Raw genomic sequence first — 25,039 nt, 5'->3', positions numbered from 1 at the left:
TGGATCAGATCCCTGGATGGGAGAGTGGGACAAGATCCCTGGGGGGATCCCAGGGTGGGATCCCAGGATCAGATCCTAAAATGGGATCCTGGTACAAGAGCCCAGGACAAGATCCAGGGAATGGATCCCTGTAAATGATCCCAGGACTGGATCCAAGCACAGGACCCTACGACAAGGTCCTGGGACTGGATCCCAGGGCAGGATCCCAGTACAAGGCTGGCTTCCAGTACAAGATCCCAGGGAATGGGTCCCTGTAAATAATTCCAGGACTAGATCCAAGCACAGGATCCTTGGACAGGATCCAAGCACAGGATCCCAGCACAAGGCTGGGTTCCAGTACAGGATCCCAGTACCAGATCCTATTAGAAGATCCCAGGGCAGGATCCCAGTACAAGACTGGCTTCCAGTACAAGATCCCAGGGAATGGATCCCTGTAAATGATCCCAGGACTGGATCCAAGCACAGGATCCTTGGATAAGATGCTTGGACAGGATCCCAGTACAGGATCCTATTACAAGATCCCAGCACAAGGCTGGGTTCCAGTACAGGATCCCAGTACGGGATCTTTGCTGCAGTGCAGGATCCCAGTGCTCAACTGGATCCCAATGCAGCTTTCCAGTGCTAAACTGGATCCCAGTGTGGGATCCCAATCCAGTACTGGATCCCAGTGGGCCAGGGCCCCCTGACCGTGTCCCTTCCACCCCACAGCCCACCGGTGGATCCGTCCGGAGCCCCCGCAGGGTAAGGACCCCCCCGGGAGGGATTTGGGGTGGGGGGGCTGCAGCTGCCTCAGTTTCCCCCTCCTCACCCTGCTCTACCCCACAGGTCTGAGGGGGGGGGGCCCTGTGCAGGACCACCCCATGGTGCCACAGGAGGGTGTCCCCATCCCATTCCCCCCCCTCCCTGATCTGGGGGGGGGGCAACTCATAGCCTGGACCCCCCCCCCAAGTCTGGGACACCCCCCCCCCCCCCATGTCTTCCCACAGCAGGGGCCAAATCCTGCCTGGATCTTTGGGGGGGGGGGGGAAAATGACCCCTGGGGTGCCCCTTTGCCATCGGGGGTCCCTGTGGGGGGGGGGTACACCACCCCAGTGCCCCCCCACCCCCCACCCCCTCCCATTGTGGGGTCCCCCCCCGCGCTCGTCACTTTGACCACGGATGTGAACACTAAAGTGCCAAAAAAAAGGGACCAAAGCCAGGCCGGGGGGGGGTGGGGGGGTGGCAGGATGGTGCCCCCCCACTCTGGACCCCCCCCCCCGGACCAACACCCCCCCCCCCCAGTGACTTTTTGTACATGTGAAATATATGGAGTCTTGTACGTGGCTGCTCCCTGTTTGGGGGGGGGTGTGGGGGGGGGAGGCAGAGGGGACCCCACCCCATATTGAGGGTTGGGGGGGGGCAGGGGGGGGCTTTATTAAAGCCACAGGATTAAATTGGGGGGAGGAGGGGGGGGACACAGCAACCCCCACATCCCCAGCTCTGCTTTGGGGTGGGGGAGTCCCCAGTTCACCCACTGCCAGCAGCTGTAGGGGGTTGAGGGGGGGGGGGCTGCGAGAGGGTTGGGGGGAGCAGTGGAAAAGGGGGGGGGACACGGATGGGAGCAGAGTTTGGGGTGCTGGAGGGCTCAGAGGGGCGGGGGGGGGGCTCAGAGGTGCAGGGGGGGGTCTCAGAGGAGCCAGGGGGGGGCTCAGAGGGGTGGGGGGGAGCTCAGAGGGGCAGGGGGGGGGTTAGAGGGGTGGGGGGGCTCAGAGGGGCGTGGGGGGGCTCAGAGGGGCAGGGGGGACTCAGAGGGCGTGGGGGGGGCTCAGAGGGGCGTGGGGGGGCTCAGAGGGGCGTGGGGGGGGCTCAGAGGGGCGTGGGGAGGGGGCTCGGAGGGGGCGTGGGGGGGGCTCGGAGGGGCAGGGGGGGGCTCAGAGGGGCAGGGGGGGGCTCAGAGGGGCAGGGGAGGGGGCTCAGAGGGGCAGGGGGGGGCTCAGAGGGGCAGGGGGGACTCAGAGGGGGTGTGGGGGGGGGCTCAGAGGGGCGTGGGGGGTGCAGAGAGGGGCAGGGGGGGGGCAGGGCGGGGCTCAGAGGGGCAGGGGGGTCTTAGAGGGGCAGGATGTGCCCCCCCCGTCCCCAGCACAGGGATTAGCCTGGAAACAGGGAATAAAAGTTTTCCCTAATCCTCTGGGGAGGGGGTGGGGGGGGGGGATTTACCAACCCGCGCCGCGCCCAGGGCCCGATCCTGCCCCGTCCCGCTCCACCCGATGCCGCCGTCTGTCCGTCCGTCCCTCTGTCCGTCCGACGGGGGTTTTTTGGTTTTTTTTTTTTGGGGGGGGGGTGGTCCCTAAGCCTCTTCTCCCCCCCCGGGATGGTCTCCTCTCGCCCTGCGCCCCCTCCCCCGCCAACCCTCCGCCCGCAGCAGGAGGTGGCGGCCGAGGAAGAAGAGGGTGAAGGCGACGGCGAGGCCGAGGACCAGGACCAGGGAGATGCGGGCGGCCGTGGCCACCCCCGCGACCCCCCCGCCCGGCGCCAGCGTCACGTTCATCTTCCTCCGCCTCCTCCTCCTCCCTCTTCCTCCTCCTCCTCCCGGGAGCCGAGTGTGGGCAGTGACAGACGGGGAGGGCTTAAGGCTCGGCCCTGCCCACCCCCCCGGGCAGGGGAAGCGGCTTTGCCCCCGCCCCGTGGTGCTAAGGAAGGGGTGGACCCCGGCGGGCAGGGGGATCACCCCCCCCCTCCTCCCCTGGGGAGGGGTCTGTCCCCCACTCGGGGTGTCACCGAGTCCTCCCCACGGCGTGGGGACCCCCCCGGCTCCGTGCTGGGGATGCAGGAGGTGAGCAGTAGAAAGGAGAAAAAATTTTATTTTTAATCCCAAAGGAAGGTGGGAGCTGAGCCCTGGGGACAGGTGGGTGACAAGCAAGGGACAAAGCCAGCACTGAGGCCAGGACATCATCCCCACACCAACCACCAGCTCCTGAGCTAAACTGCGGACCGACCACCAAACAGTCCTCAGGATGGCGGAGAATCCCCCAGGGTGACACCAACCCCCAATTAAAAGTCCAGGCCCAGCCCAGGTGCCTCGCTGAGGCTTTTTTTTTTGGAAGGGGGGGATCCAAGCAGAGGGGGGGGGGTTTGTGCCACCACCCCCACCGTCACCTCAGAGAGCCAGCGTGTCCTTGATGAGCCTCCTCATGGTGGTGGTGACCGAGGTGCCCAGGGAGTCTGTGATTTGGTAGGAAATCTTGTAGAGGTAGGGCTGGACATCCTTCAGGCTGGTGTCAAAGACGTTGTCCACCTCGGACTGGGTGGGCATTTTGGGGAGGTACTCGTGGCGATTCATCACCTCCACGATGTTGATGATTTTCTCACACAGCTTCTCCCCCACTTTCTCCCGGCAGATTTGCCTCTCCTGCTCGTTGGCCAAGTTGACCACGTTCACCTTGATGGTCCAAAGCTCCCAAGGGATGCACTCGTCAGAAAAAGGCCAACGGGATTTCTTCTTCTGGTAGAATTCCAGGGAGATTTGGCCCATCCCATCGCTGCCCGAGCCCCGCAGAGCGTCCTGAGGAGAGAGAGCAGGGCTCAGGGGGGGGCTCTGAGCTCCCCACGCAGGAGGAGGACACAGAAATACAGAATGTTTGGGTTGGGACCTCCAAAATCATCCTGTCCCCCCCTGCCATGGGCAGGGACACCTCCCAACAAGCCCAGGTTGCTCCAAGCCCCATCCAAGCTGGGCTTCAGCACTTGGGGTTGGAATTGAATCCCAGAATCCCAGAATTATTTGGTTGGAAGAGGAGCTCAGAGCTCATCAAGTCCAACCCTTGATCCACTCCCCCCGTGGTTCCCAGCCCATGGCACTGAGTGCCACATCCAGGCTCTTTTGAAATATCTCCAGGGATGGAGAATCCACCCTTCCCTGGGCAGCCCATTCCAATGGCTGAGCACCCTCTCCAGAAAGAAATTCTTCCTAATGTCCAACCTAAACCTCCCTGGCACAACTTGAGACCTCTTGTGCCCTCTTGTCTTGCTGAGAGTTGCCTGGGAGCAGAGCCCAACCCCCCCCCTGGCTCCAACCCTCCCTTTCAGGGAGTTGTAGAGAGTGATGAGGTCTCCCCTGAGCCTCCTCTTCTCCAGCCTCAACACCCCCAGCTCCCTCAGCCCTTCCTCACAGGAATTCTGCTGGATCCCTTCCCAGCCTCCTTGCTCTTCTCTGGACCTGCTCCAGCACCTCAAGCTCCTTCCTGAGCTGAGGGGCCCAGAACTGGACACAGGACTCAAGCTGTGGCCTCCCCAGGGCTGAGCACAGGGGGCAGAATCCCTTCCCTGGACCTGCTGGCCACGCTGTTCCTGAGCCAGCCCAGGATGCCATTGGCCTTCTTGGCCACCTGGGCACACTGCTGGCTCCTCTTCAGCTTCTGGCAATCAGACTCCCAGCTCCCTTTCTGCCCCTCTGTGCCCAGCCATGGGGGTTGCCATGGCCAAAAAATCAGCCCCTCCCAACCCCAAAGATTCCCTTGGGGCCGTTCCCTTACCTTGAACTCCCCCACAGCCTTACGGAGGGCCCTGTCCCGCTCCCTCAGAGGAGACTCGGACGTAGGCGAAGTCGATGAAGTCGCAGTCGACGTCCTGGGTTCCCACGGTGCCGATGGAATAAGTCCCTTCCTTCTTGTAGTGGAACTTCCCGGTGCTCCGGTGGAGCAGGACGGTGTGGAGCACGGCCAGCATCGCCTCCTCCACCTGACGAGCCTCCACAGACACCTCCAGCACCTCTGCCCGGCAGTTCATGGCTGGGGAGGGGGCTCCTGGAGGAGGAAAAAAGATTTTGGGAAAAGGGGGAGGGTTTGCTGTACCCTGCTTGAGCAGCAGCCCCTGGAAACAGCCGCTCTGACCCCCCCCTGGGGTCCCAAAGTGTCCCCCCCCACCCTCTGCTCCCTTCACAGGGATCCCAGCACCCCCCAGCATCCCGGGAACCCCCAACCCCACAGCGACCCAGGAGCCCCCCAACCTCCCCCCGTAGAGTCCCAGGACCCCCCCAGCCTCCAAAGCCCCGGTTCCCCGCAGCCCCCAGACCCACTGACTCCCTCCACCAGGACTCCGGGACCCCTCAACACGGGACCCTTCCCCTCACACGGGGGGCCCGGACCCCCCCTTCACCTCCCGTTCGCCACAGCCGGGGGTCCCGTTCCCCCCCTCACCCCCGTTCCAGGGCTCCCCTCACCCCCCAGCCCCGGGGTCTCCGTTCCCCTCACCCCGGGGGTCCCGTTCCCCTCACCCCCGTTTCCCCCAGCCCGGGGGATCCCGTTCCCCCCTCGTCCCCGTTTCCCCAGCCCGGGGGTCCCGTTCCCCTCACCCCCGTTTCCCCAGCCCGGGGTCTCCGTTCCCCTCACCCCCGGGGTCCCGTTCCCCTCACCCCCGTTTCCCCAGCCCGAGGGTCCCGTTCCGCCTCACACCCCGTTTCCCCAGCCCAGGGTCCCGTTCCCCTCACCCCCGTTTCCCCAGCCCGGTCTCTCCGTTCCCGTCTCCGCCGTTCCCGTCCCGCACTCCCGGTTCGGCCCCGACCACCTGAGGGAAGCGGAGCCTTCCACTGCGTAGGGGAGCTCCGGACGCACCATTTCCCCAAACCGCTGCTTCTCCCTGGACGCTTCCCGATTTCCCTGAATCTAAATCTCTTTTATACAAATTAGATTCCTCTCCGTGCCGTTCCCGCCCGCTTGTAGCCTCGGGAGCGGAATCCCCGTTCCCGGTTCTCGTCGTCTCCCCCCCCCCAGTTCCAAGCGGTTGGTTTGCTCCGGGCGGAGCTGCCACAGAGCGGCGGCGCAGAGCGGCTCAGCGGGAACAGCGCCCCCTGGGCTGGAGGCTCGGCCGTGGGGATGCGGCAGGGACGGGGGGGGCGGTGACCCCGGGGCGTGGGGGGGGACACGGGGGACACGGGGACGAGGGTGGGGAAGGGACACGGGAGAGGGGCAGTGGGGGGCACGGGGACATGGGGGGACACCATTTTGGGGACATGGGGAAAGGGGGGATACGGGGGACATCGGGACGTTAGGAACAGGGGGACATGGGGACGTTGGGATGTTAGGAAAGGGGGAACATGGGGACGTTAGAAAAGAGGGGACATGGGGACATTAGGAAATGGGGGACATGGGGAGTTTGGGACATAAGAAAAGGGGGGACATGGGGACATTAGGAAAAGGGGTACATGGGGACATTTGGGATGTTAGGAAAGGGGGAACGTTGGGGACATTAGAAAAGGGGGGACATGGGGGACATTAGGAAAGGGGAGATGGGGACAGTAGGAAGAGGGGACATGGGGGACAAATGGTCCACGAGGGAGAGAGGGGTGAGGGGATATGGGGACACAGGGACACAGGGGACGCTGGAGACAGGGACAGGAGGGACAGGGGAGGACGAGGGGATGTATGGACACGAGGGACAGGGGAACACGCAGGACACTGGTGACAGGGACACGGGGAGGTGGGGGACACAGGGCGGATGGACATGTGGATCACAGGGGCATGGGGACAGGGGGAATTTGGGGCAGTGACATCGGGCCACCCACGCCGCCGTGGGGACACGTGTCGCGGGTGTCACCAGCAGGCAGGGCAGCGGGCACACGCCGTGACACACGTGGCTGTGCCCTGCAGCCCCGGGGGGGTGGCACGGGGTTATTTATACCCGGTCCTGTTGGCACCATTGTCACTGTCCCCTCCTCCAGCTGCAGCCAAGGGGGTGGGGGACAGGGACGGGGCTGGGGACAGGGACGGGGACGGGGCCTGGGGACAGGGACAGGGCTGGGGACAGGGAGAGGGACGGGGCTGGGGACAGGGACAGGGCTAGGGACAGGGACGGAGTTGGGGACAGGGACGGGGCTGGGGACAGGGACAGGGCTGGGGACAGGGACAGGGACGGGGCTGGGAACAGGGACAGGGCTAGGGACAGGGACAGGGACGGCGCTGGGGACAGGGACAGGACTGAGGACAAGCCGGGCAGAGGCCACTGCTGCGGGGAGGGGACAGGGTCCCTCTGTCCCGCTGGGACCTGGGTGGACAGGTAGCTGCGTGGCCCCACGGCGTGGCCACTGCTGCCCCACAGCAGCTCGTGGCTGTCCCCACGCTGGTGGCCCCCATGTCCCATCCCCTCCCCGGGGTCCCCAGCCCCCCCCTCCGACCCCTTCCCCCACCGTGCGTCAGCGCTGTCCCCACGGCGGGGGCGGGGGGGGGGGACACACAGAGGGGTCCTTGTTGTGTGCCCCCCCCCCCCCCATCCCAGTGCCTCAATGTGTCCCTTGTTTGTCCCCAAACCCTTGATGTCGCCGTCCCCATCTGCTCGGGGGCTCGGGCTGTCCCCACGGTGGAAGAGGGGACACCCCAAGGGACACACGCGTGTGCGTCCCCCGAGACCCACGCCCCAGGACGCCCACCTCAGGGAGGGGGGGGGGGGGGCTTCAGACCCCAAAATGCTGGGCTGCGTGTCCGTGTCCCCTGCCACGGGCAGGGCTGACACGGGGACACGGGGGCGGGAGGAGGAGGGGAAGGGGTGGGACGGCTCGGTCACGCTCCGTGGTTATTTTGGGGAGGATAAATCCGGCGGGCGACAGGTGCTGGGGGTGAGGGGGGGGTCAAGGGCAGCGCTGTGGGCAACGTGTGGCACCGGCCACCCCGCTGTCCCCGTCCCCGCTGTCCCCGTCCCCGCTGTCCCCGCCCTCAGGGTGTGTCCGTGTCCGTGTCCGTGTCCGTGTCCCCGCCCTGATAAGAAATTATTTTATAGGGGAAACACAGGAGAGAAAGAGCCCCTGGTGAGGTCCGTACAAGTTTATATACAGAAAATGGCCAAAAGAGGGGAAAAAAAGAGAAAAAAAAAAAAAAAAAAAAAAAATATATATATATATATATATATATAAAGGGCGAGGGGGATGAGGTGGGGGGTGAGGGTGGGCACAGAGCCCCCTCCTCCCCCCCTCCCCACAACCGCCAGCTCTGTACAGGATCCGACCGCTCGCTATTTACATCGGGGACATTTACACGGGGGAGGGGGGGGGCACCCGCGACCCCCCCACACCCCCCCCGGGAGAGGCGGTGGCACCGGGAGCAGTGCCCGGCCCCGTGAAGGCACATGGGGGACAGGAGTGTCCCAAAAAAACTGCTGAGAGGGGACCCAGGGGTTCCCACGGGGGTCCCAGGCATCTCGGGGGGGTGTCCCAGGGGTCCCCCAGGGGAGTTCCAAAAATCTTTAGGAAGCCCCAGGTGTCCTCAAGGGGGGTCCCAGGTAACCCCAAAGGGGTCCTAGGTGTCCCCCAGGGGGATCCAAACACTTCTGGGGGGTCCCAGGTAACCCCAAGAGGGTCCAAGGTGTCCTTAGGGGGGTCCAAACATCTTTGAGGGGTCCCAGGTGTCCCACGGGGGTCGTAGTTGTCCTCAGGGGAGTCCCAAGTGTCTCCAAGGGGATCCTAAGTGTCCCCAGGGGCATCCCAAACACCTTTGGGGGGTCCCAGGTAACCCCAAGAGGGCCCCAGGTGTCCTCAGGGGAGTCCCAGGTGTCTGCCAAAGGGGTCCCAGGTGTCCCCAGAGGGGTCAAAAAATCTTTGAGGGTTTTCCAGGTGTCCCAGGGGCATCCCAAACACCTTTGTGGGGTCCCAGGTGTCCCCACAGAAGTCCTAGTTGTCCTCAGGGGGGGTCCCAGGTGTCCCCAAGAGGGTCCAAGGTGTCCCCCAGGGGCGTCCCAAACACATTTGGGGGGTCTCAGGTAACACCAAGAGAGCCCCAGGTGTCCTCAGGGGGGGTCCAAAAATCTTCTTGAGGGTTTCCTGGTGTCCCCAAGGGGTGTCCCAGGTATCTCCAGGGGTGTCCCAAACACATTTGGGGGGTCCCAGGTGTCCCCACAGGAGTCCCCAGGTGTCTTCAGAGGGGTCCCAGGTGTCCCCAGAGGGGTCCTAGGTGTCCCCAGGGGCATCCCAAACACCTTTGTGGGGTCCCAGGTGTCCCCACGGGAGTCCTAATTGCCCTCAGGGGGGTCCCAGGTGTCCCCAAGGGGGTCCTAGGTGTCTCCAGGGTGTCCCAAACACATCTGGGGGGTCCCAGGTGTCCTCAAGAGGGTCCAAGGTGTCCCCAGGGGCATCCCAAACACCTTTGTGGGGTCCCAGGTGTCCCCACGGGAGTCCTAGTTGTCCTCAGGGGGGGTCCCAGGTGTCCCCAAGAGGGTTCCAGGTGTCCCCAAGGGCATCCCAAACACATTTGGGGGGGGTCCCAGGTGTCGTCAAGAGGGTCCAAGATGTCCCCAGGGGTGTCCCAAACACATCTGGGGGGGTCCCAGGTGTCCTCAAGAGGGTCCCAGGTGTCCCCAAGGGCATCCCAAACACATTTGGGGGGGTCCCAGGTGTCCTCAAGAGGGTCCAAGGTGTCCTCAGGAGGGTCCCAGGTGTCCCCAAGGGCATCCCAAACACATTTGGGGGGGTCCCAGGTGTCCTCAAGAGGGTCCAAGCGTGTCCTCAGGGGAGCCCCAGGTGTCCCCAAAGGGGTCCCAGGTGTCCCCAGGGGGGGGGTCCAAAAATCTTCGAGGGTTTCCAGGTGTCCCCAAGGGGTGTCCCAGGTGTCCCCCAGGACGGGGGCTCAGAAGGGCAGCGTGTCCATGAAGATCTTATCCACGATGGGTGGTGGTGGCACCAGGTCCTCCAGCTTCAGGTAGAAGATGCGTTGGAGGCCCTGGGTGCAGAGGCTGCGGAGCTCGGGCAGTTTGCCCAGGAGCTTGGAGAGGTGGCCGGGCCGGGCCGGTTCGGTTCCGGGCTGCAGCAACGTGGTCCTTCAGGCAGCCCACGATCCGGTTCTGCAGCTCCTCCACCCGTTTGGGTTCCTTCAGCCCGTGGCGATCTGAAAAAAAAAAAAAAAAAAAAATCAATAAAAAGGGGAAGGGAACAGAGGTGTGAGGCTGGGGGGGCGAATCTGGGGGGGGGGTTTGGTTTTTTTTTTTTGTCTGTTTGATGCATTGATGGTTGAGGATGGGAGGGTTGGAGCCCCCTGGCCATGGGGACAAACTGGGAGAGGAGGGGTGGGTGAGGCTGGAGAAGAGAAAGCTCCAAGGACACCTTAGAGCACCTTCCAGTACCTTTGGATACCTCCCGGAAAGCTGGGAATGGAGCCATGAGGAGGTCATGGAGGGATGGAATGAGGGGAATGGGTTAAACTGGGCTGAGGATGGAGATGAGGAATAAATTCTTCCCTAGGAGGGTGGGGAGTCCCTGGCCCAGGTTGCTCCTGGAGAAGCTGTGGCTGCCCCATCCCTGGAAGTGCTTGGATGGGGCTTGGAGCCACCTGGGAGGTATCGTCCTTGCTTCTGGGAGCTGGTTGGAACCAGATGATCTTTAGATCAGGGAATGGTTTGGGTTGGAAGGAATGCATTTTGATGTTTGGATGCACTGATGGTTGAGGATGGGAGGGTTGGAGCCCCTGGCCATGGGGACAAACTGGGAGAGGAGGGGTGGGTGAGGCTGGAGAAGAGAAAGCTCCAAGGACACCTTGGAGCACCTTCCAGTACCTTTGGATACCTCCAGGAAAGCTGGGAATGGACCTTTTGAGGAAGCCATGGAGGGATGGGATGAGGGGAATGGGTTAAACTGGGCTGAGGTTGGAGATGAGGAAGAAATTCTTCCCTGGGAGGGTGGGGAGTCCCTGGCCCAGGTTGCTCCTGGAGAAGCTGTGGCTGCCCCATCCCTGGAAGTGCTCCAGGCCAGGTTGGGATGGGGCTTGGAGCCAGCTGGGAGGTGCCCCTGCTGATGGGAGCTGGTTGGAACCAGAGGGTCTTTAGATTATGGAATGGTTTGGGTTGGAAGGAACCACAGAGCCCATCTGAAGGATCTTTGAGGTGGCTGCTCCATCCCTGGAAGTGCTCCAGGCCAGGTTGGGATGGAGCTTGGAGCCACCTGGGTTGGTGGGAGGTGTCCCCATGGCAGGGTGTGGCACTGGGTGAGGTTCGAGGCCCTTCCCACCCCACCCACTCTGATCCTCCTTGTCCTTATTTCATTCTTTTCCAGCCCCCCCATCCCACCAACAGCTCCGTTTCCAACCCTTTGCAGGACGGGAAGGGGGGGAGGGAGGGGAACCACAGGACCCTTCTCATCGATTTAATCGCCAGGGGAGGGGACAGAGCTCCTCACCCGTGATGATGACGAGGGCAGCGAGGCAGGAGAAGGAGGGGACATCAACGTTCATGCGGTGGAGGCTGTGGGAGAACTGGAGGATGGCATCGATCCAGTCGCCGAAGCCCCTCACGCATTGCAGGCGGTGCAGAACCACCCCGTTGCAGAAGATCAATTTCCCTTCCTCGGGCTTGGAGCTAAAAGGGGAGGGGAAAAAAATGGGTGGCAACCTCCCCCCCGGCACCTCAACACAACCCCACCCCCCCCGCACCGGGCTGGGACTCACCGGTAAGCCAAGCGCAGGATGAAGAGTTCGAGGAAGGCTGATTCCAGCAGCAGGTCCTGGTCCTCCTTGGGAAGTTCGGGAAAGCCCTGGATCTTCTCAGCCCACTTGCGGATGACGTCCATGGAGCCGGTGAGGAGGTCGTAGAACTGCTGGACGTCCACCGAGTCCTCCTTCCCGAACTGGCACGGGACCGACTCCTGGAACTGCCGCGGGGATGGGGTCAGGATGCGGGGGGGGTGGGGGCTGGGACGAGGACAGTATTTGGGGGGGGGGTGGGTCGGGATCTGGGGTGGGATCAGGATCTAGGATGGGATCAGGAGCTGGGGGTGGGCACAGCATCTGGGGGTGGGGACAGGGTCGGGATCTGGGATGCGATCACGACCCGGGATGGGGTCAGGAGCTGGGGACAAGGTCAGGACCTGGGATGGGATCAGGATTCAGGATGGGGTCAGGATCTGGGGGTGGGAACAGCATCTGGGGGTGGGAACAGCATCTGGGGGTGGGAACAGCATCTGGGGGTGGGGTCGGGGTCGGGATCTGGGATGGGATCAGGATCCGGGATGGGATCAGGAGCTGGGGATGGGGCAGGGTCAGGACCTGGGGACAAGGTCAGGACCTGGGGACAAGGTCAGGACCTGGGATGGGATCAGGGTTCAGGATGGGGTCAGGATCTGAGGATCGGATGGAGATCCAAGGGTGGGGTCAGGGTCAGGATCTGAGGACAGGTTTGGGATGAGGATCTGGGGCTGGGATCAGAATTCAGGGACAGGATCAGGATGGGAGGATAGAGCCAGGGTCCGGATCTGGGGACGGTGCAGCTCCTGGGGAGGGATGGACGACACAGGGGGTGGCACCAGCCCTACCTTGGAGTAGTCGAGCTTGGTGGCGCTGGGGACAGAGTCGATGTGTGCCCGCACCAGGGAGGTGATGAGGCTGACGGGGGAGGCATCCGGCGGCTGCTTGGGCTTGGAGGGCAACCGGCCCCGCCGCCCCTTCAGGCTGTCGGTCCGGACCACTGCGGGGGGAGGACACACAATGAGCGCGTCTGTCCTCAGCCTGAGCAGCGGGAGGGGGGGGGGGTGTCACCCCTATTCCTGCCGAACCCCCCCCGTGCATCCCCGGGTAGGGGACCCCGGTACCTTCTTTGACCATGCCGACGGCCAGGCACTTCTGGAAGCGGCAGAACTGGCAGCGGTTCCGCCGCCGTTTGTCGACGGGACAGTCCTTGTTGGCCAGGCAGATGTACTTGGCGTTCTTCTGCACCGTGCGCTGCGGGGGGGGAAGCGAGGGAAAGAGGGGGGGACGTGGAGCGGCCCCAGCTCAGCCCGGGGCCTCCCGCCTTCCAACAAAAGCTCTTCTGTCCTCCCCCTGCCCCCCGCTCCAGCCCGGCATCCGGATCCGCATCCGCGGGGAGGGGTCCCGGGGCCGCCCCCCTTTTCCCCCCCCGCCAACCCTGGGCTGACCCGGCAGCATCCTCTCCTCTGCTGCAAAGCACTGTGGGAATATCCCGCGAGCGGAATTGGGGGTAGGGGGTTTCGGGGGTGCCTTTACCTTGAAGAAGCCCTTGCAGCCCTCGCAGGTGCGGACTCCGTAGTGCTGGCAGGAGGCGTTGTCCCCGCAGACGGCGCAGCGACCCTCGCCCCCTCCCCCGGGGCTTCTCGCCTTGGCGGGGCTCAGCGCCGGCCCCTCCAGCAGCGGCGAGGGGGGAGCGAGGGGCAGCCCGGAGAAACCTCCCCCCGCCCCGGGGGATCCTTGGGTCAGGGCGAAGGCGTCCGTGTCCAGCAGCCGCGGGTCCAAGCGGGGCGAGGGACCCAACTGCCCCTTCATGCTGGACCCCCCGGGGCTGGGTGCCGGGGGAGTGAAGGCGAAAAAGGGGGGGCTGAGAGCCCCCCCCCTTGGTCGGCTCAGCCCAGCGCCCACCCTCGTAGTTCGGCGGAGGGGAATAAGCCCCGAAGGAGCCCTCCCAGCCCGGCGCTTGCTGGGGTTGGAAACTCGGCGTGGCGGGGGAGGGGACGGAGCAGGGGCTGCCGTAACAGTCCGAGGGGCTGGAGGAAGAGAGGGTCTCGTCCGGCTGCCCGCCGAAGGTGCCGGGGTAGCAGCCGTACACCTGGAAGTCCTCCAGCTTGAAGGTGGTGCCGGCGGTGGGGGGTTGGCCGGAGGTTGGCAGCTGATAGAGGAAGGCGTCGAACTCCCCGGCGTAGCCCTCCATGAAGGTGCTGAAACTCGGGAGGGAGGGGGAGGCCGCGGGGTCGGCTCCGGCCACCTCCATGGGGAAGCGGCCGCCCTCGGGGCTGAGCAGCTCGGCCGGGAATCGCTGGCAGGGGCCGGCGCCCACCGTGCCGTACTGAGCCTGGATGCAGGGCATCTCTGCGGGGAAAAACAGCAACGGGGGTCAGGGAAGACCCCAAGGCCGCGCCCGAACACCTCCCCCGAACACACCCCCCCACCGTCTCCGAGTCTGGGAGGAGGATGGGGACGGGGGGAGAACCGCGGGGGCTTCCCCTCGGATCCCTCCCTGGATGGGGCTAAAGCCGGAGCTGGACCACCGGAGGTGTTGGCCGCCCGGTGGTGGTCACCGGTGTCCCCAAGAAAGGTCACCCCACAGCCAATGGGCGCAAAGGACAGTCCCCAAAACGCTGGCTTAGCAAAGCGCTGAAAGGGAAGGAGGGAGGAATGCGAGCGGCGGATTCCCGAGCCCCGGGGCTGGCCAGGGGAAGCCGGAGCCGGCTCCGAACCGGGATCCAACACCCCCATGACCCATTTCGAGGCCTTTTAGAGAAGCGAACGCAGCCAAAGCCGCCACCCTTGGAGGGAGAGGAGCCCACCCACCCCCATCCCCACAGCCCCCCACTACGGAGCTGACCCCACTTAAGACGTAACAAGAATCCCAGGTCCAGCTGAAAGCCGACCCAGGAAGGACCCCGATGACAAGACGATAATGTCATGTCATCTCCAAGACCTTTAAAGGTCACACCCCGCTGGCCCCGGCCTCCATGGCCCCGGCACGGCACGGCACGGCACACACACACCCCCCGGCATCCCCCGGCCAAGTCCTGGCGGCTTCCACCGGCTCCCGGAAAGCCGATACCCCCCCGGGGAACCGGGGTTAAAAATACCCCCAGGGGCCCGGCCCTGGCACCTATGGGGTGGCAACGGCCCCCAAAGCCATTCCGGGTGCCCCGCTGGGGTTTGTGCCCTTCCAGCAGGGCTATGGGGTTCGGGGTGGGGGGCGGTGAACCCCATCTACCTCCTGTCCTCAGCACACGGTTTGTGGACACGAGGGGACTGGGGGACACGGGGACACTGGGGACACGGCCGTGGGGGACACTGACTCAGCCTCCAGGCAAATCCTGGAAGCAAACGGGCTCGGGCCCTCCCTCCGGGCAGCACCGGGCACGGTCACCGTGTCCTTATTTAAATGTTTTGACCCTTGGCCACTCGCTGGTGCCATTTGGGGTGCCATGACATTTGGGGTGCCTCTCTGCCATGACACCCAACCCCCCCCCTCCCCCATCCCTCCCTCCCGGGGGACAGGGCACAGATTCCAGCGGCAGCCCCCGTGCTGCCCACGGGCAGGAATTACAGATTCCTGGTTTGGGGGTGCTGGCAGCTGCCGGTACCCGGGTCCGGAGCCCACAGGGACCGGTGGCAGCCGGTGGCAGCCCCTGGCACCAGGCCCTGGGCCGCGGGCGGGCGGTGGCAGCCGGCAGCGAGTGACACTGCCCACGGTCCTGCCTGCACCTGCTGCCTCCCCTCGCCAAAACCCAGCGGCTGCGTGGGCCGGGGGGGCTGCGTGGGCCGGGGGGGAGCTGCCTGCACCCTGCTGCCTGCACCCTGCATTGCCCTCGGTGCTGCCTGCAAGGAGCTGCCTGCTCCGGCTCCATGCCTGCTCTGCCCGGTGCTCTCGGGACCGTGCCCGGTTTTGGGGGGCTCTGGCCCTCCCCGAAGCCCCCGGAGGTCTCCCCGGCTGCAGCCAGATCCTGTGTGGGGGTCCCAGAACCAGCCCCGAGAAACATTCCGGTACCGGCCTCACTCTGGCACTGCCAGGACAGGGACTCCTCGCCCTGCCGTCCCCCCCCACCTCCCGTTCCCACCGGTGCTACCGGGTACCTCGCGGGTCAGCCCGGCCCGGCGCGTACCGCCCGGTCCCTTCCCCGGGATCCCCGGTCTCCTCCGTGGCATTGGGGACAAGCGAGCCCCGGCTCCTCCCGGTGCCACGGGGACGCCCATAGCCCCGAACCCCGGTACTGCCGGGACTCCCGACCAGCTCCTAACGGTGCCGGGACACGGGAGTCCCGGGTCCCCCCGGTGCCGCCCGGGACACCCGAACTGATTCCTCCCAGGACACCCAAACTGATTCTTCCCGGTGTCACTGGGACGCCCGAACCTGTGCATTACAGGACTTTCAGTGCCCGGAGCCCCCGGAAAGCCCGATCCCGTTCTCCCCGGTGCCACCGGGACACCCCACCCCATGCACTTTGCAAGAGGCTCGCTGCGACTTGCCCCGGTACCACCGGGCCCCCTGACCCGACTCCTCCCGGTGTCAACGGGACCCCCAGTCCATCTCTCCCCGGTGTCATCGGGACATCCGGCTCCCGTCGGTACCACCCGGGATCCCCGAACCGACTCCTCCCGGTGTCAACGGGACATCCGACACCGGCTCTCCCCGGTGTCACGGGGACACCCGAACCGACTCTTCCCGGTGTCTCCAGGACACCCGAACCGATTTCTCTTGGTATCACCCTGAACCCCCGAACCAGCTCACCGGGACACCCGACACAGTCTGTCCCGTGAGCCCCGGTTCCACCCAACACCACCTCCCCCGCTCCGGTGCCCTCGACCCCCTGCGCGCCCCCTCCCCGCTCCCCCCGGGGGGGGGGTCCTCCCACCCCCGTTCCCCCCCCTCCTCGCCCCCCCATCCCGCTACCGTACCCGGCTGCCGGCTCGGCGGGGGCTCCGGTTCCCGCTCCGGTTCCCTCTGCCCGGGGCTCCACCGGGCTCCGGTCCCGTTACTACTTTCTCTTAAGCGCTCGGTGACGCGCGGGGCGGCCCGTGACGCACGGCGGGGGGGGGGTGGGGGGGGCGGTTCCGGCGGGGGCGCGGCCGTGACGCACGCGGGGTTCCATTGACGCAACCGCGGCGCCCGCGCTAAAAATACCGAGCAGCCCCGGCTAAAAATAGCACGGGAGCCCCCCGGACCCCCCGACACCCCCCCTCCCCCCCCCCCAACCCTCAGGGCTACCGGAGGGATACAGTGAGGAGGGAGGTTCCGGTGCCGGTACCGGGAGAGACGGAACGGGACGAGGCGGCAGCAGGACCCAGTGCTGGATTCCCCGGTATCCCCAGTGTCCCATCGGTGCGGTAGCCCCGGGACCGGTAGCCCTGGTGCCGGTATGCCCGGTATCCCCGGTTTCCCTTCGTTGCTGGTACCCCGGTGCTGACACCTCCCGCAGTGCCCCCTCGGTACCGGCATCTTCGGTGCCGTTATCCTCGGTGCCGCTATCCCCGGTGTCCCCTCAGTGTTGGAATCCCTCGTGTCCCACTCCCCCGTGTCCCCATCCCCGGTGTCCCCCACCCCCGGTGTTCTCCGGTAGCCCCGGTGCCTCTGTGCCCAGGGCCCCTCTGAGCCGCTATTTTCGGTGCTCAGCATCGCCGGTACCGGTACCCCCGGTCTCCTCCCGCTCGGTGTTCCGAGAGGCAGCCCCCCGGTTGGGACCCCCCGGTCCGTTCCCCCTTCTCGGTCCCCGCGGGGAGACCCTGGCCGGGGCGATGGAAAGAGCGGCGGGGGCTGGCGGGCGCCCAGTGCCGGGAACATCGCCCGGGGGCTGGAAATATGAGCTCAGCCCCGGCGGGGCCGGCGGGGGTGACAAGGAACGAGCGGGGAGGGACCCACGACCCCCGTCCTGTACCTGCCCGGTACCCTCCGGTACCGGCTCCGGGGGGTCCCCGCCCCGCCGTGCTGCCCCCGGCCCGTGTCCGGGAGCCGCTGCCCGCTCCGTGGGGAGGGTGCGGGGCACCGACCCATCCCCGGGGCCGCATGGCGGGGACCGTGCCCCGGGAGGAGCTGTCGGGATCTCCGGTACCGGAAACTTGCCCGGTTTCCCGTGACCCCCCTTGGTTATGAGAGGGGTAGCGAGGAGGGAAGCCCGGCCCCGGTGAAGGGATCGAGGTGAAGGGACCGAGGGGTTCGGCACCGGGAGCCCGGGGGGTTCCGGGGGGTCTCGGGCAGCGTCACCGCCTCCTCCCGTTCCCTGGCTCCGGTCTCGGTTCCCCCCGCCGCGCGGCCTCGCGCGCCGCCCGCCCCAGCCGGGGGCCCCGTGACGTCACAGCTGGCTGCTGACGTCCCCGGGATCCCGCCGCATCACCGAGGCCGCCCCGCGGGGATCCCCCGGGCTCGGACGGGACCTAACGGGGTCCCCGCAAACCCCGAGCGGCGCCACCGGGACCGGGAGCTCTCCCCGGGGCTGCAGCCGATGCCAACCGGAGTGGGGGGTCCCGCAGCTCTCGGGGGTCCCCAAAGCCACCGGGGGCGCAGAACGTGACCTGTCACAGCTTCCCTCTCCCCCCGCCCCTCCGGTGCTCGGTGTCCCAGCCGGTGTCTCGGTGCTCTCGATGGCCCCCGCAGCCGGGATTAGCTGTACCCCGGGAGAGGCTCCGGGGGAGGAAACCCGAGCCCGGGCACCCCTGCAAGGCCACGGGGGGAGCGAGGGAGGGGGGGAGCCCCGGCTGGCACCGGGCCCGGGGAGCAGGATCCGCCCCGGTAGCCCCCGGAGGGGACACGGAGACACGGTGGCCACCAGCCAGCCCGCCCCGCTTGCCCCCAGGAGCAGAGGGGGTGCTGGGGGGTTCCAGGGTGCCTTCGGGTGGGAGTCAGGGGATTGTGGGGTGCCCACGGGTGGGTGCCAGGAGATCGCGGGGTGCCCACGGCGCAGGAGGCGGTTTTGGGGTGCCACGCGTGTCCCCGGTGCCCAGCCCGCTCCCGCCCAGCTCTGGGCAGCTCCAGGCGGGGGCCTAAAAAAAGCCGCACGCAGGGTGGGTGGGAGGTGATGCCGCGGGGGGGGGAGGGGGAGGTCCCGTGGTGGCCGTGACGGGGATGGGGCGACCCGACCCTGGCAGCGCGCGGGCGGCCCCCGTGAGCCTCCCCGACCATAAATGTCCAACGCGGAGTCACCCTGGCATGGGGACAAGGAGGGACAGCGGCGGGGAGCTGGCCCGGCTCCACGCACACTCATGTGACACGTCTGTGCCCCCCCCATCCCTTAGATCTTCGCCCCCAAAACCTCCTGGAGACCCCCCCGGGGTCCTGAGAAACTGGGGGGGGGGGGGGGGGGGGGTACCCCAAGGGCTGTTTGTGTGATGCAGGAGCTGGGAGAGGGCGGGGGGTCCCGAAGCCGCAGGGATGGGGACAAACCAGAGGGGAAACTGAGGCACAGAGCCTGCGCTGGGGGTTCTGGGTACAAGCTCAACCCCCTGCAGAAGCCTGGGTGGGGGGGGTTGTCCCCTACGCCCCCCCCAAGCCCTCTGAATGCTGCTACAGTACGACTTGGGGGGCAATGGGACAGGGAGGAGGGGACCCCCCCCAGTGCCCGTCCCACTCCCCACGGGCACCGGGTCCGGAAGGGCTCGGGGCGGGACCCGCTTCCCGAGGGCTGCCTGAGGAAACGGGGCAGGAAGGGCCTGGCTGGGGCCCCGCAACTCCGGGACCGGCCCACGGCACCGGCTGGGGGGACACCGAGGGGGTCCCCAAGAGCTCCCGCCGGTGACACCGGGCACCCCAAGGACTTCCCGCCCGGAGCTTGGCTGATGGGACAGCAAAGGGGGCTGCAGGAGGGGTGTGGGGAGGGGGTTGCGTGTGTCCCGTTCCCCCCAGCCTGTCCCTGTCCCCGTGGGCCGTGTCCCCCCACGCACAGCCACACACCGCTGCAAAAAGTCTCTGTATTGTATCGGTACAAAAGTCCCCCCCGGGGGCAGCAGGACCCCCGGGACCCCCCCCAAGCTGGGGGTGGGACACAGAGGGCCGGACTCCACCCCCTCTCCATTCCTGAGATGAGCGGTGGCTTCGCCAGCTGCCTGGGGGAGGGTCCCCGCGTCCGTCCCTCGGTGCCACGATCCCCCCCAGGCCAAGCCGGGGACCCCCGGGGGCTCCTTCCAGCGGCCCCCGGCGAGATGGGAGGAAGGGGGGTGTGGGGGGGCTCGCAATAAATAAATAAATATGTCTGGGGGGGGGCGGTGGGTGCCCCCCCCTCAGAGGTGACTCTCCTCCTCCTCCAGCGCCCGGTTCAGCCCCGGGATGAATTTGAGGAGGCGTCGGCGAAAGCTGCTGTGCCGCCCCCGACGGTGGGGGGGGGCAGCCCCCTCCCCCGGTTCCCCCGCCCTCGCCCACAGCCGCCCCCCCGCCCCCCGGGACCCACCCCCCGCACTTGAGGCTGGCGCTGCGGGTTAAGGGGGGCCGGGGGCGCGGTGGAGGGGGTGCGGGACCACTGCTGTCCCCCACTTTGTCCTTGTCCTTGTCCCCGTCCTTGTCCCCATCCTTGTCCCCGTCCGGGGGGTCGGCGAAGAGACAGGTCTGGTAGAGGGAATCGTCGCTGCCGCAAGCGCTGGCCCGGGGGGAGCCCCCCGGGAGCCCCCCCTCCCCCTGCAGGCACCAGCGGATCGACTCCAACGTGTCGTAGATGCTGGGGTCCTTGGCCACCACACCTGATCGGCGGGGGGGAGGACATAGAAAAGTCAAGGGGAGGGGGCCTGGGGGTGCCCCAAAACCCCCCCCTATGCCCCCCCCAGCCCCCACTCACCCCGCACCAGCCGCTGCTCCTGCACCATCAGCGAGCGAAACTCCCCCCACTTCTCATAGAGGGTTTGCTGGGGGGGAAGCAGAGGGGGGTGAGGACCCCAGGGAGGGTCCCTAACCCCCCCTGGCCCCCCCCTGGCCCCCCCAACACCTTCCCACCCTTTACCTTCAGGTACTGCAGCCTGGCCTCCAGCTCAGCCCTCCGGATGGATGTCCCATAGAGAGTGTCAAGGCTGTGGGGCAGCAGCCATCAGTGGGGATGCTGGGGGCCCCCCGGCCCCCCCCTCCACGCCCCCCCAGCTCACCGCAGCAAATTCCCTGAGCTCTTGATGATCTCCACGATCTCACGGTGCCGGACGCCTTCCACGTTGAGCCCGTTCACCCCCGTGATCGTGTCCCCTGAAGTTGGGGACGCACAGAAGCTCAGGGATGCTGGGACACCCCCTCCCTAGGTCGTGTCCCCCCCCCCAGGCTGCACTCACCAGCCTTGAGTCCTGCTGCCTCGGCCGGGCTCCCCCCGTGCACCCGGCACACGAAGGTGAACATCTCCACACTGTTCCTCTCCTGGTGGTGCAGCCCATAGGTCTGGAATGGTGCGGGGGGGGGGGGGGGGGGGGGCAGTGAGGGACCCCCCCCCCCCTACCCCCAGGGTGTCCCTTTTCATGCTCAGCCCCGAGGCAGAAATTGCTGCGTTTAATTGCTGCTGGGTAATGAGGGGCAGCACCCTGGTTCTGGGGGTGGGGGGGAGGTCTCACCCCTGGTGGCTGCACCCCAAGTGGCCCCCTCCCTCCCCCCCCCCCCCACTGTCACGGCCAGGGGACGCTTTGGGAACCAAGAGGCTCTGTCAGAGCTCAAAATAAACCCTGGCTCAGAGACAAATTAAAAATACCCCTGGATGCAAAGCAAGGGGTGGGCTGGGTGGGTGGGGGGCACGGCAGGGGAGAACTCAGCACCCACCTGGATCTCGAAGCCAAAGGTCTCCTCTGCCTTCTTCTCCAGTGTCACCACTCTCCTGGGGGACGTGGGGATCAGGGACAAGGCAGAGCTCCTGCACCCCCAGCCCCAATTCACCCCCTGAGATCTCAGCACTTCTCTGCTACCGGGGGTTTGGGTTTTCTCCATGCTGGGCAGGACCCCAGGGACGGGAGGACCCCAGGGCCAGGACCCCCCCTCAACGACTGACCCTGCCCAGAGCCCTGCAGCCTGTCCCACGGGTGTCTGTAGAGTCCTCGTGGGGGCTGCGTCCTCATCGCTGCCCCCTCTTGCCACCCATTTCCATCCCCGAGCAGGTCAGGAGCGGCACAGGGAGCAGTGCCCTGGGGCAGCCCCCCCCCAAACCCCCTCCTGCGTGTGTCCCCCCCCCAACATCGGGGCCTGGAGCCCCATCCCTACCTGTGCTCCTCCGGGGACTGGCTTGGGGACGGCCAGCTGAACCCCACATCCTGCAGCAGAGGGAAAGCCATCAGCAGGGGACAACGTCCCGAGGGGACACGTCCCACCCCCGCCACCCCCCTCTTTGGGGACAGCCGGAACAGAGAGGGGGACCCCAACAGGACAGCCCTGAGCCCCCGGGCAGCACCCTGCCAAACCGGCACCGCCCTAGGACCCGGGTGCACCCATCGCCCCCACCCCACCCCCCCGGGGGCTGCTTGGGCATAACGAGGCTTTGATGGGTGCTCAAAGCCACCCTCACATCTGCCCCACGCTTTGACGTCAGCACCGCACCCACCCCACGCTCCGGGGGGGCCCCGGGCACACAGGGGGCCCTGTTGTGGTCACAAAGTCGGTTTTTTTCATGAAAAACTCACCCCTCACCCCCCCCTCGCCCCCCCCAGACAATGTTCCTATTGTGGAGGGCTCGGAGGCGTGGGCAGGCGGAGGGACCCTCGCCGCGGGGCAGGAGGTGACAGCGCTGTCCCCAAATGCCCTTCCGCCACCGCTGGCAGCCCGGGCACGGCGTCCCCTTGGTGCCTCGAGCGTGGCACATGGTCCCCCCCTCTCGGTGCCACCAGCTCGGGTGCCACGTGGGTGTCACCAACCCTGTAGGTGGCAGCTGGCGTTTTAAGTTCAAAACCCCCAGAAACAGGCAAGATGGCCATCGCGAGGGCTGCCACCTGCCACATTGGGCTCCCACGTCACCTTCCCGGTCACGGGACACCCCAGCCCCCTTGGGGACTCTTTGGTGGTGGCCTCAGCAGGGAGGGAGGGGGTGGCGGGCCACCGCGTGTGACCCGGTCCTGCGGCGGGAGCCGGTTCTGCTCCGGATGTCGGCTCCGCTCCCGCTTCCCCCCCAACCCTCAGGAAGCGGCGGGGGGGAGCGTGGGGGCGGTGACAGCCCCAGTGCCACCACAGAAGGGCTTTCCTTGGGGTGTGGGGGCGTCCCGTGTCCCCCCAAAGCAGCCCCCAGGGTACCTTGTGCCCTGTCCCCCTTCCTCGAGTGGCAGAGCCTGGGGAGGGGAGGGGGCCGTGCGTGGGGACAGCCCTGTCCTGGTGACATGGCCACGCCAGGGTGGGGACCGGTCCCTCTGTGCCCTGAGGAGTGCGGGGCAGGACGTGGGGAGGAACCGGGACAGGGAGGGGGACTTGGAAGGGGGGGGAGGCAGAGGGAAGATACTGGAGGAGTATCCCCTCCACGGGGAGGAACTGGGGCAGGACGGGACCCTTCTGGAGACACTGGGAAGATGCTGGGGCAGAATGGGACCGGGAGGCATCTCGGGAGCAGGGGGGGGGTGCACCGGGACAGGATGGGGACACGGGGAAAAAGGCTAAGGGGGGGGGGGTGTTACGGGAACAGGACCGGGGTGGGGAGATGCTGGGAGGTGATCACCGAGCCACCGGGCAGCACAGGGACACAGGAAAGGGGTTGAGGGGGGGGCACCGGGGCAGGACGGGACCAGCAACTCGTGATGGGGACCCAGAGAAGAGGCTGCGGGGCCAGCGGGGGGGGGGAACAAGCGGCCAGAAGCAGCCTCCAGAGCAGCCCTACGGGATGCGGCCACACGAGACGGGAGGGGGACACCCCCGGCCCCGCTCTCCCCCTTCCATCCCGGTACCGATTGCGGCGCTGGGTGTCCCCCCCCTCCCCTTGCCCCCCCTCCCGCTCTCCCGGCAACCCTACCTTGCGCACCCGGGGCAGGGTCCCGCCGGCAGCCGCCAGGACCCGATAAACCTCGGCGGGGGCGGTTCCGGGCCGCTCCGGAGCCGCCGCCGCATCCTCGTCCTTGGGCCGGAGCCGCCGCAGCCGCCGCAGGGTCATGGCCGGGGCGCTGTGCCCCGCACGCCGCTATATCAGCCCAGTGGGCGGGGCCAGGTGAGGACACGCCCCTAACCGGGCAGGGAGACATCCATATATGGTGAAACCACGCCCATTTGTGTTCTAGGCCACGCCCCGGTGCTGTAAGCCCCGCCCCGGGCGCTGCGCAGGGACCGAGGGGATCGGGGGTGACTGGGGGGGGAACAGTGGGGAGGGAGTCCTGGGGTGGAGCTGTGGGGCAGGAGGGGTCCTGGGGTGGAGCTGGGGGTCCTGGGGGTCCTGGGATAGAGGTGTGGGACACGGGGGGTCCTGGGGTGGAGCTGTGGGACAGGAGGGGTCCTGGGGTGGTGCTGTGGGACACTGGAGGTCCTGGGGTGGAGCTGTGGGACAGGAGGGGTCTTGGGATGGAGGTGCGGAGCAGGGGGTGTCCTGGGGTGGTGCTTTGGGACAGGGGGGGTCCTGGAATGGAGGTGTGGGACAGGGGGGGTCTTGGGATGGAGCTGGGGGACACGGGGTTCTGGGATGGAGCTGGGGGACAGTGGGGGTCCTGGGGTGGTGCTGTGGGACAGGAGGGGTCTTGGGATGGTGCTGTGGGACACGAGGGGTCCTGGGATGGAGGTGTGGGACAGGGGGGGGTCTTGGGATGGAGGTGTAGAGCAGGGGGGGTCCTGGGGTGGTGCTTTGGGACAGGGGGGTCCTGGGATGGAGGTGTGGGACAGGGGGGGTCTTGGGATGGTGCTGTGGAGCAGGGGGGGCTTAGGGGAGGTCCCGGGATGGTGCTGTGGGGCTGCAGGGGGAGGCTGGAGCAGAAGGGTGCAGTGTGGGGTGCTGGGGGGGGGGTGGTGTCCAGGGTACCGGAGGGGGCTGCATCACCCCAGGGAGCACCTCGGAGGTGGTAACGGGAGAAGCCAGGAGGGTTCTGGCGGTGCCGGGTCCGTGTCCCGCCCCCTGCCAAGAACCCGCAGCTGTTCCAGCGGCCCCCAGGCCAAACCCCCTCCCAAACCCCCTCCCAAAGCCGCATTTAGGATTTAATTGAAGGCAGGAGCCGGAGGCAGCCGGAGCCCCAGGCCCGGTTCCCGAGGAGGATTTAAACCTCTCCTGCCATGAGGAAAGAACAATTCCCGGAGGCAGACGCAGCTCCGGGCAGCCTCTTGCTGAGTTGCCCCGGCAGGAATTTTCCAGCTGGAATCTGTGAGGTTTTTACCCAGATGTTTATTTAAAATTTGCCAAAGAATTACAAAAAAAAAAAAAAAAAGTGTTTGTGACAATCCCCCACCGGCTGTTCCACCCCAGGCACCCGCCCACGGGATTTACCAAGGGGCAAAGCTGGAAAAAACTCGGGAAAGGAGAGGATGGAGCTCAGGACCCTCAGGGAAAGGAGAGGATGGAGCTCAGGACCCCCAGGGAAAGGAGAGGATGGAGCTCAGGACCCCCCATCACAACCCTGTAGAGAATCCTGGCATGGTTAGGGTTGAAAGGGACCTTGGAAATCATCAAGAAATTAACAAGAATCAAGAATTTTTCAGGCAGCCAAGAACATCCCATCCTGTTCCCAAAATCTGGCAGGCCAGGGGATGACTCGGCCCCTTGGCTGAAGCCCTCCTG

At 66.4% G+C, this 25,039-nt stretch overlaps 4 protein-coding genes and 1 long non-coding RNA gene across 17 annotated transcripts in view; 2 read left to right on the top strand and 3 right to left on the bottom strand.

Moving 5' to 3' along the window:
- The window catches only part of ADCY6 (adenylate cyclase 6), a 15,301-nt gene extending 14,470 nt beyond the window's left edge, over window positions 1-831 (top strand). The window contains 2 exon segments of the mRNA XM_071729369.1: window positions 709-741; window positions 826-831. Of these exon segments, the coding sequence (XP_071585470.1) occupies window positions 709-741; window positions 826-831 (39 nt within the window).
- Window positions 832-3,065: 2,234 nt separating this feature from the next.
- ATG101 (autophagy related 101) lies at window positions 3,066-4,803 on the bottom strand. The gene is given in 3 exon segments (XM_071729447.1): window positions 3,066-3,541; window positions 4,512-4,553; window positions 4,555-4,803. Coding segments are annotated over 3 exon segments (657 nt in total). The 5' UTR covers window positions 4,765-4,803; the 3' UTR covers window positions 3,066-3,136.
- Window positions 4,804-8,233: 3,430 nt separating this feature from the next.
- LOC139788992 (uncharacterized) lies at window positions 8,234-9,496 on the top strand. Of its 13 annotated transcripts, XR_011723009.1 has the most exons (6): window positions 8,253-8,306; window positions 8,576-8,615; window positions 8,659-8,679; window positions 8,913-9,016; window positions 9,078-9,138; window positions 9,352-9,496. It is a non-coding gene; the product is annotated as an uncharacterized lncRNA (long non-coding RNA). The 13 variants fall into 13 exon arrangements; XR_011723002.1 differs by lacking the exons at window positions 8,576-8,615; window positions 8,659-8,679 and adding an exon at window positions 8,431-8,470 and having other exon boundaries at window positions 8,234-8,306; window positions 8,892-8,953; window positions 9,057-9,138; XR_011723004.1 differs by lacking the exons at window positions 8,576-8,615; window positions 8,659-8,679 and adding an exon at window positions 8,431-8,512 and having other exon boundaries at window positions 8,234-8,306; window positions 8,892-8,953; window positions 9,057-9,138.
- Window positions 8,882-16,881, bottom strand: NR4A1 (nuclear receptor subfamily 4 group A member 1). The gene is given in 9 exon segments (XM_071729403.1): window positions 8,882-9,749; window positions 9,751-9,842; window positions 11,126-11,304; window positions 11,394-11,596; window positions 12,257-12,408; window positions 12,533-12,662; window positions 12,945-13,266; window positions 13,268-13,760; window positions 16,326-16,881. Coding segments are annotated over 9 exon segments (2,277 nt in total). The 5' UTR covers window positions 16,867-16,881; the 3' UTR covers window positions 8,882-9,584.
- A 2,628-nt stretch (window positions 16,882-19,509) lies between these two features.
- On the bottom strand, window positions 19,510-23,456 carry TAMALIN (trafficking regulator and scaffold protein tamalin). The gene is given in 9 exon segments (XM_071729443.1): window positions 19,510-19,808; window positions 19,810-20,090; window positions 20,186-20,252; window positions 20,348-20,414; window positions 20,487-20,580; window positions 20,664-20,766; window positions 21,139-21,193; window positions 21,574-21,623; window positions 23,300-23,456. Coding segments are annotated over 9 exon segments (1,026 nt in total). The 5' UTR covers window positions 23,438-23,456; the 3' UTR covers window positions 19,510-19,637.
- Window positions 23,457-25,039: the final 1,583 nt, after the last annotated feature.

The sequence above is a fragment of the Heliangelus exortis genome, chromosome 31, assembly GCF_036169615.1.
Source record: "Heliangelus exortis chromosome 31, bHelExo1.hap1, whole genome shotgun sequence".
In the NCBI taxonomy this organism is placed as follows: Eukaryota; Metazoa; Chordata; class Aves; order Apodiformes; family Trochilidae; genus Heliangelus; species Heliangelus exortis.
The sequence above is the reverse complement of the archived record's forward strand: the minus strand, read 5'-3'. Positions and strand labels throughout refer to the sequence as shown.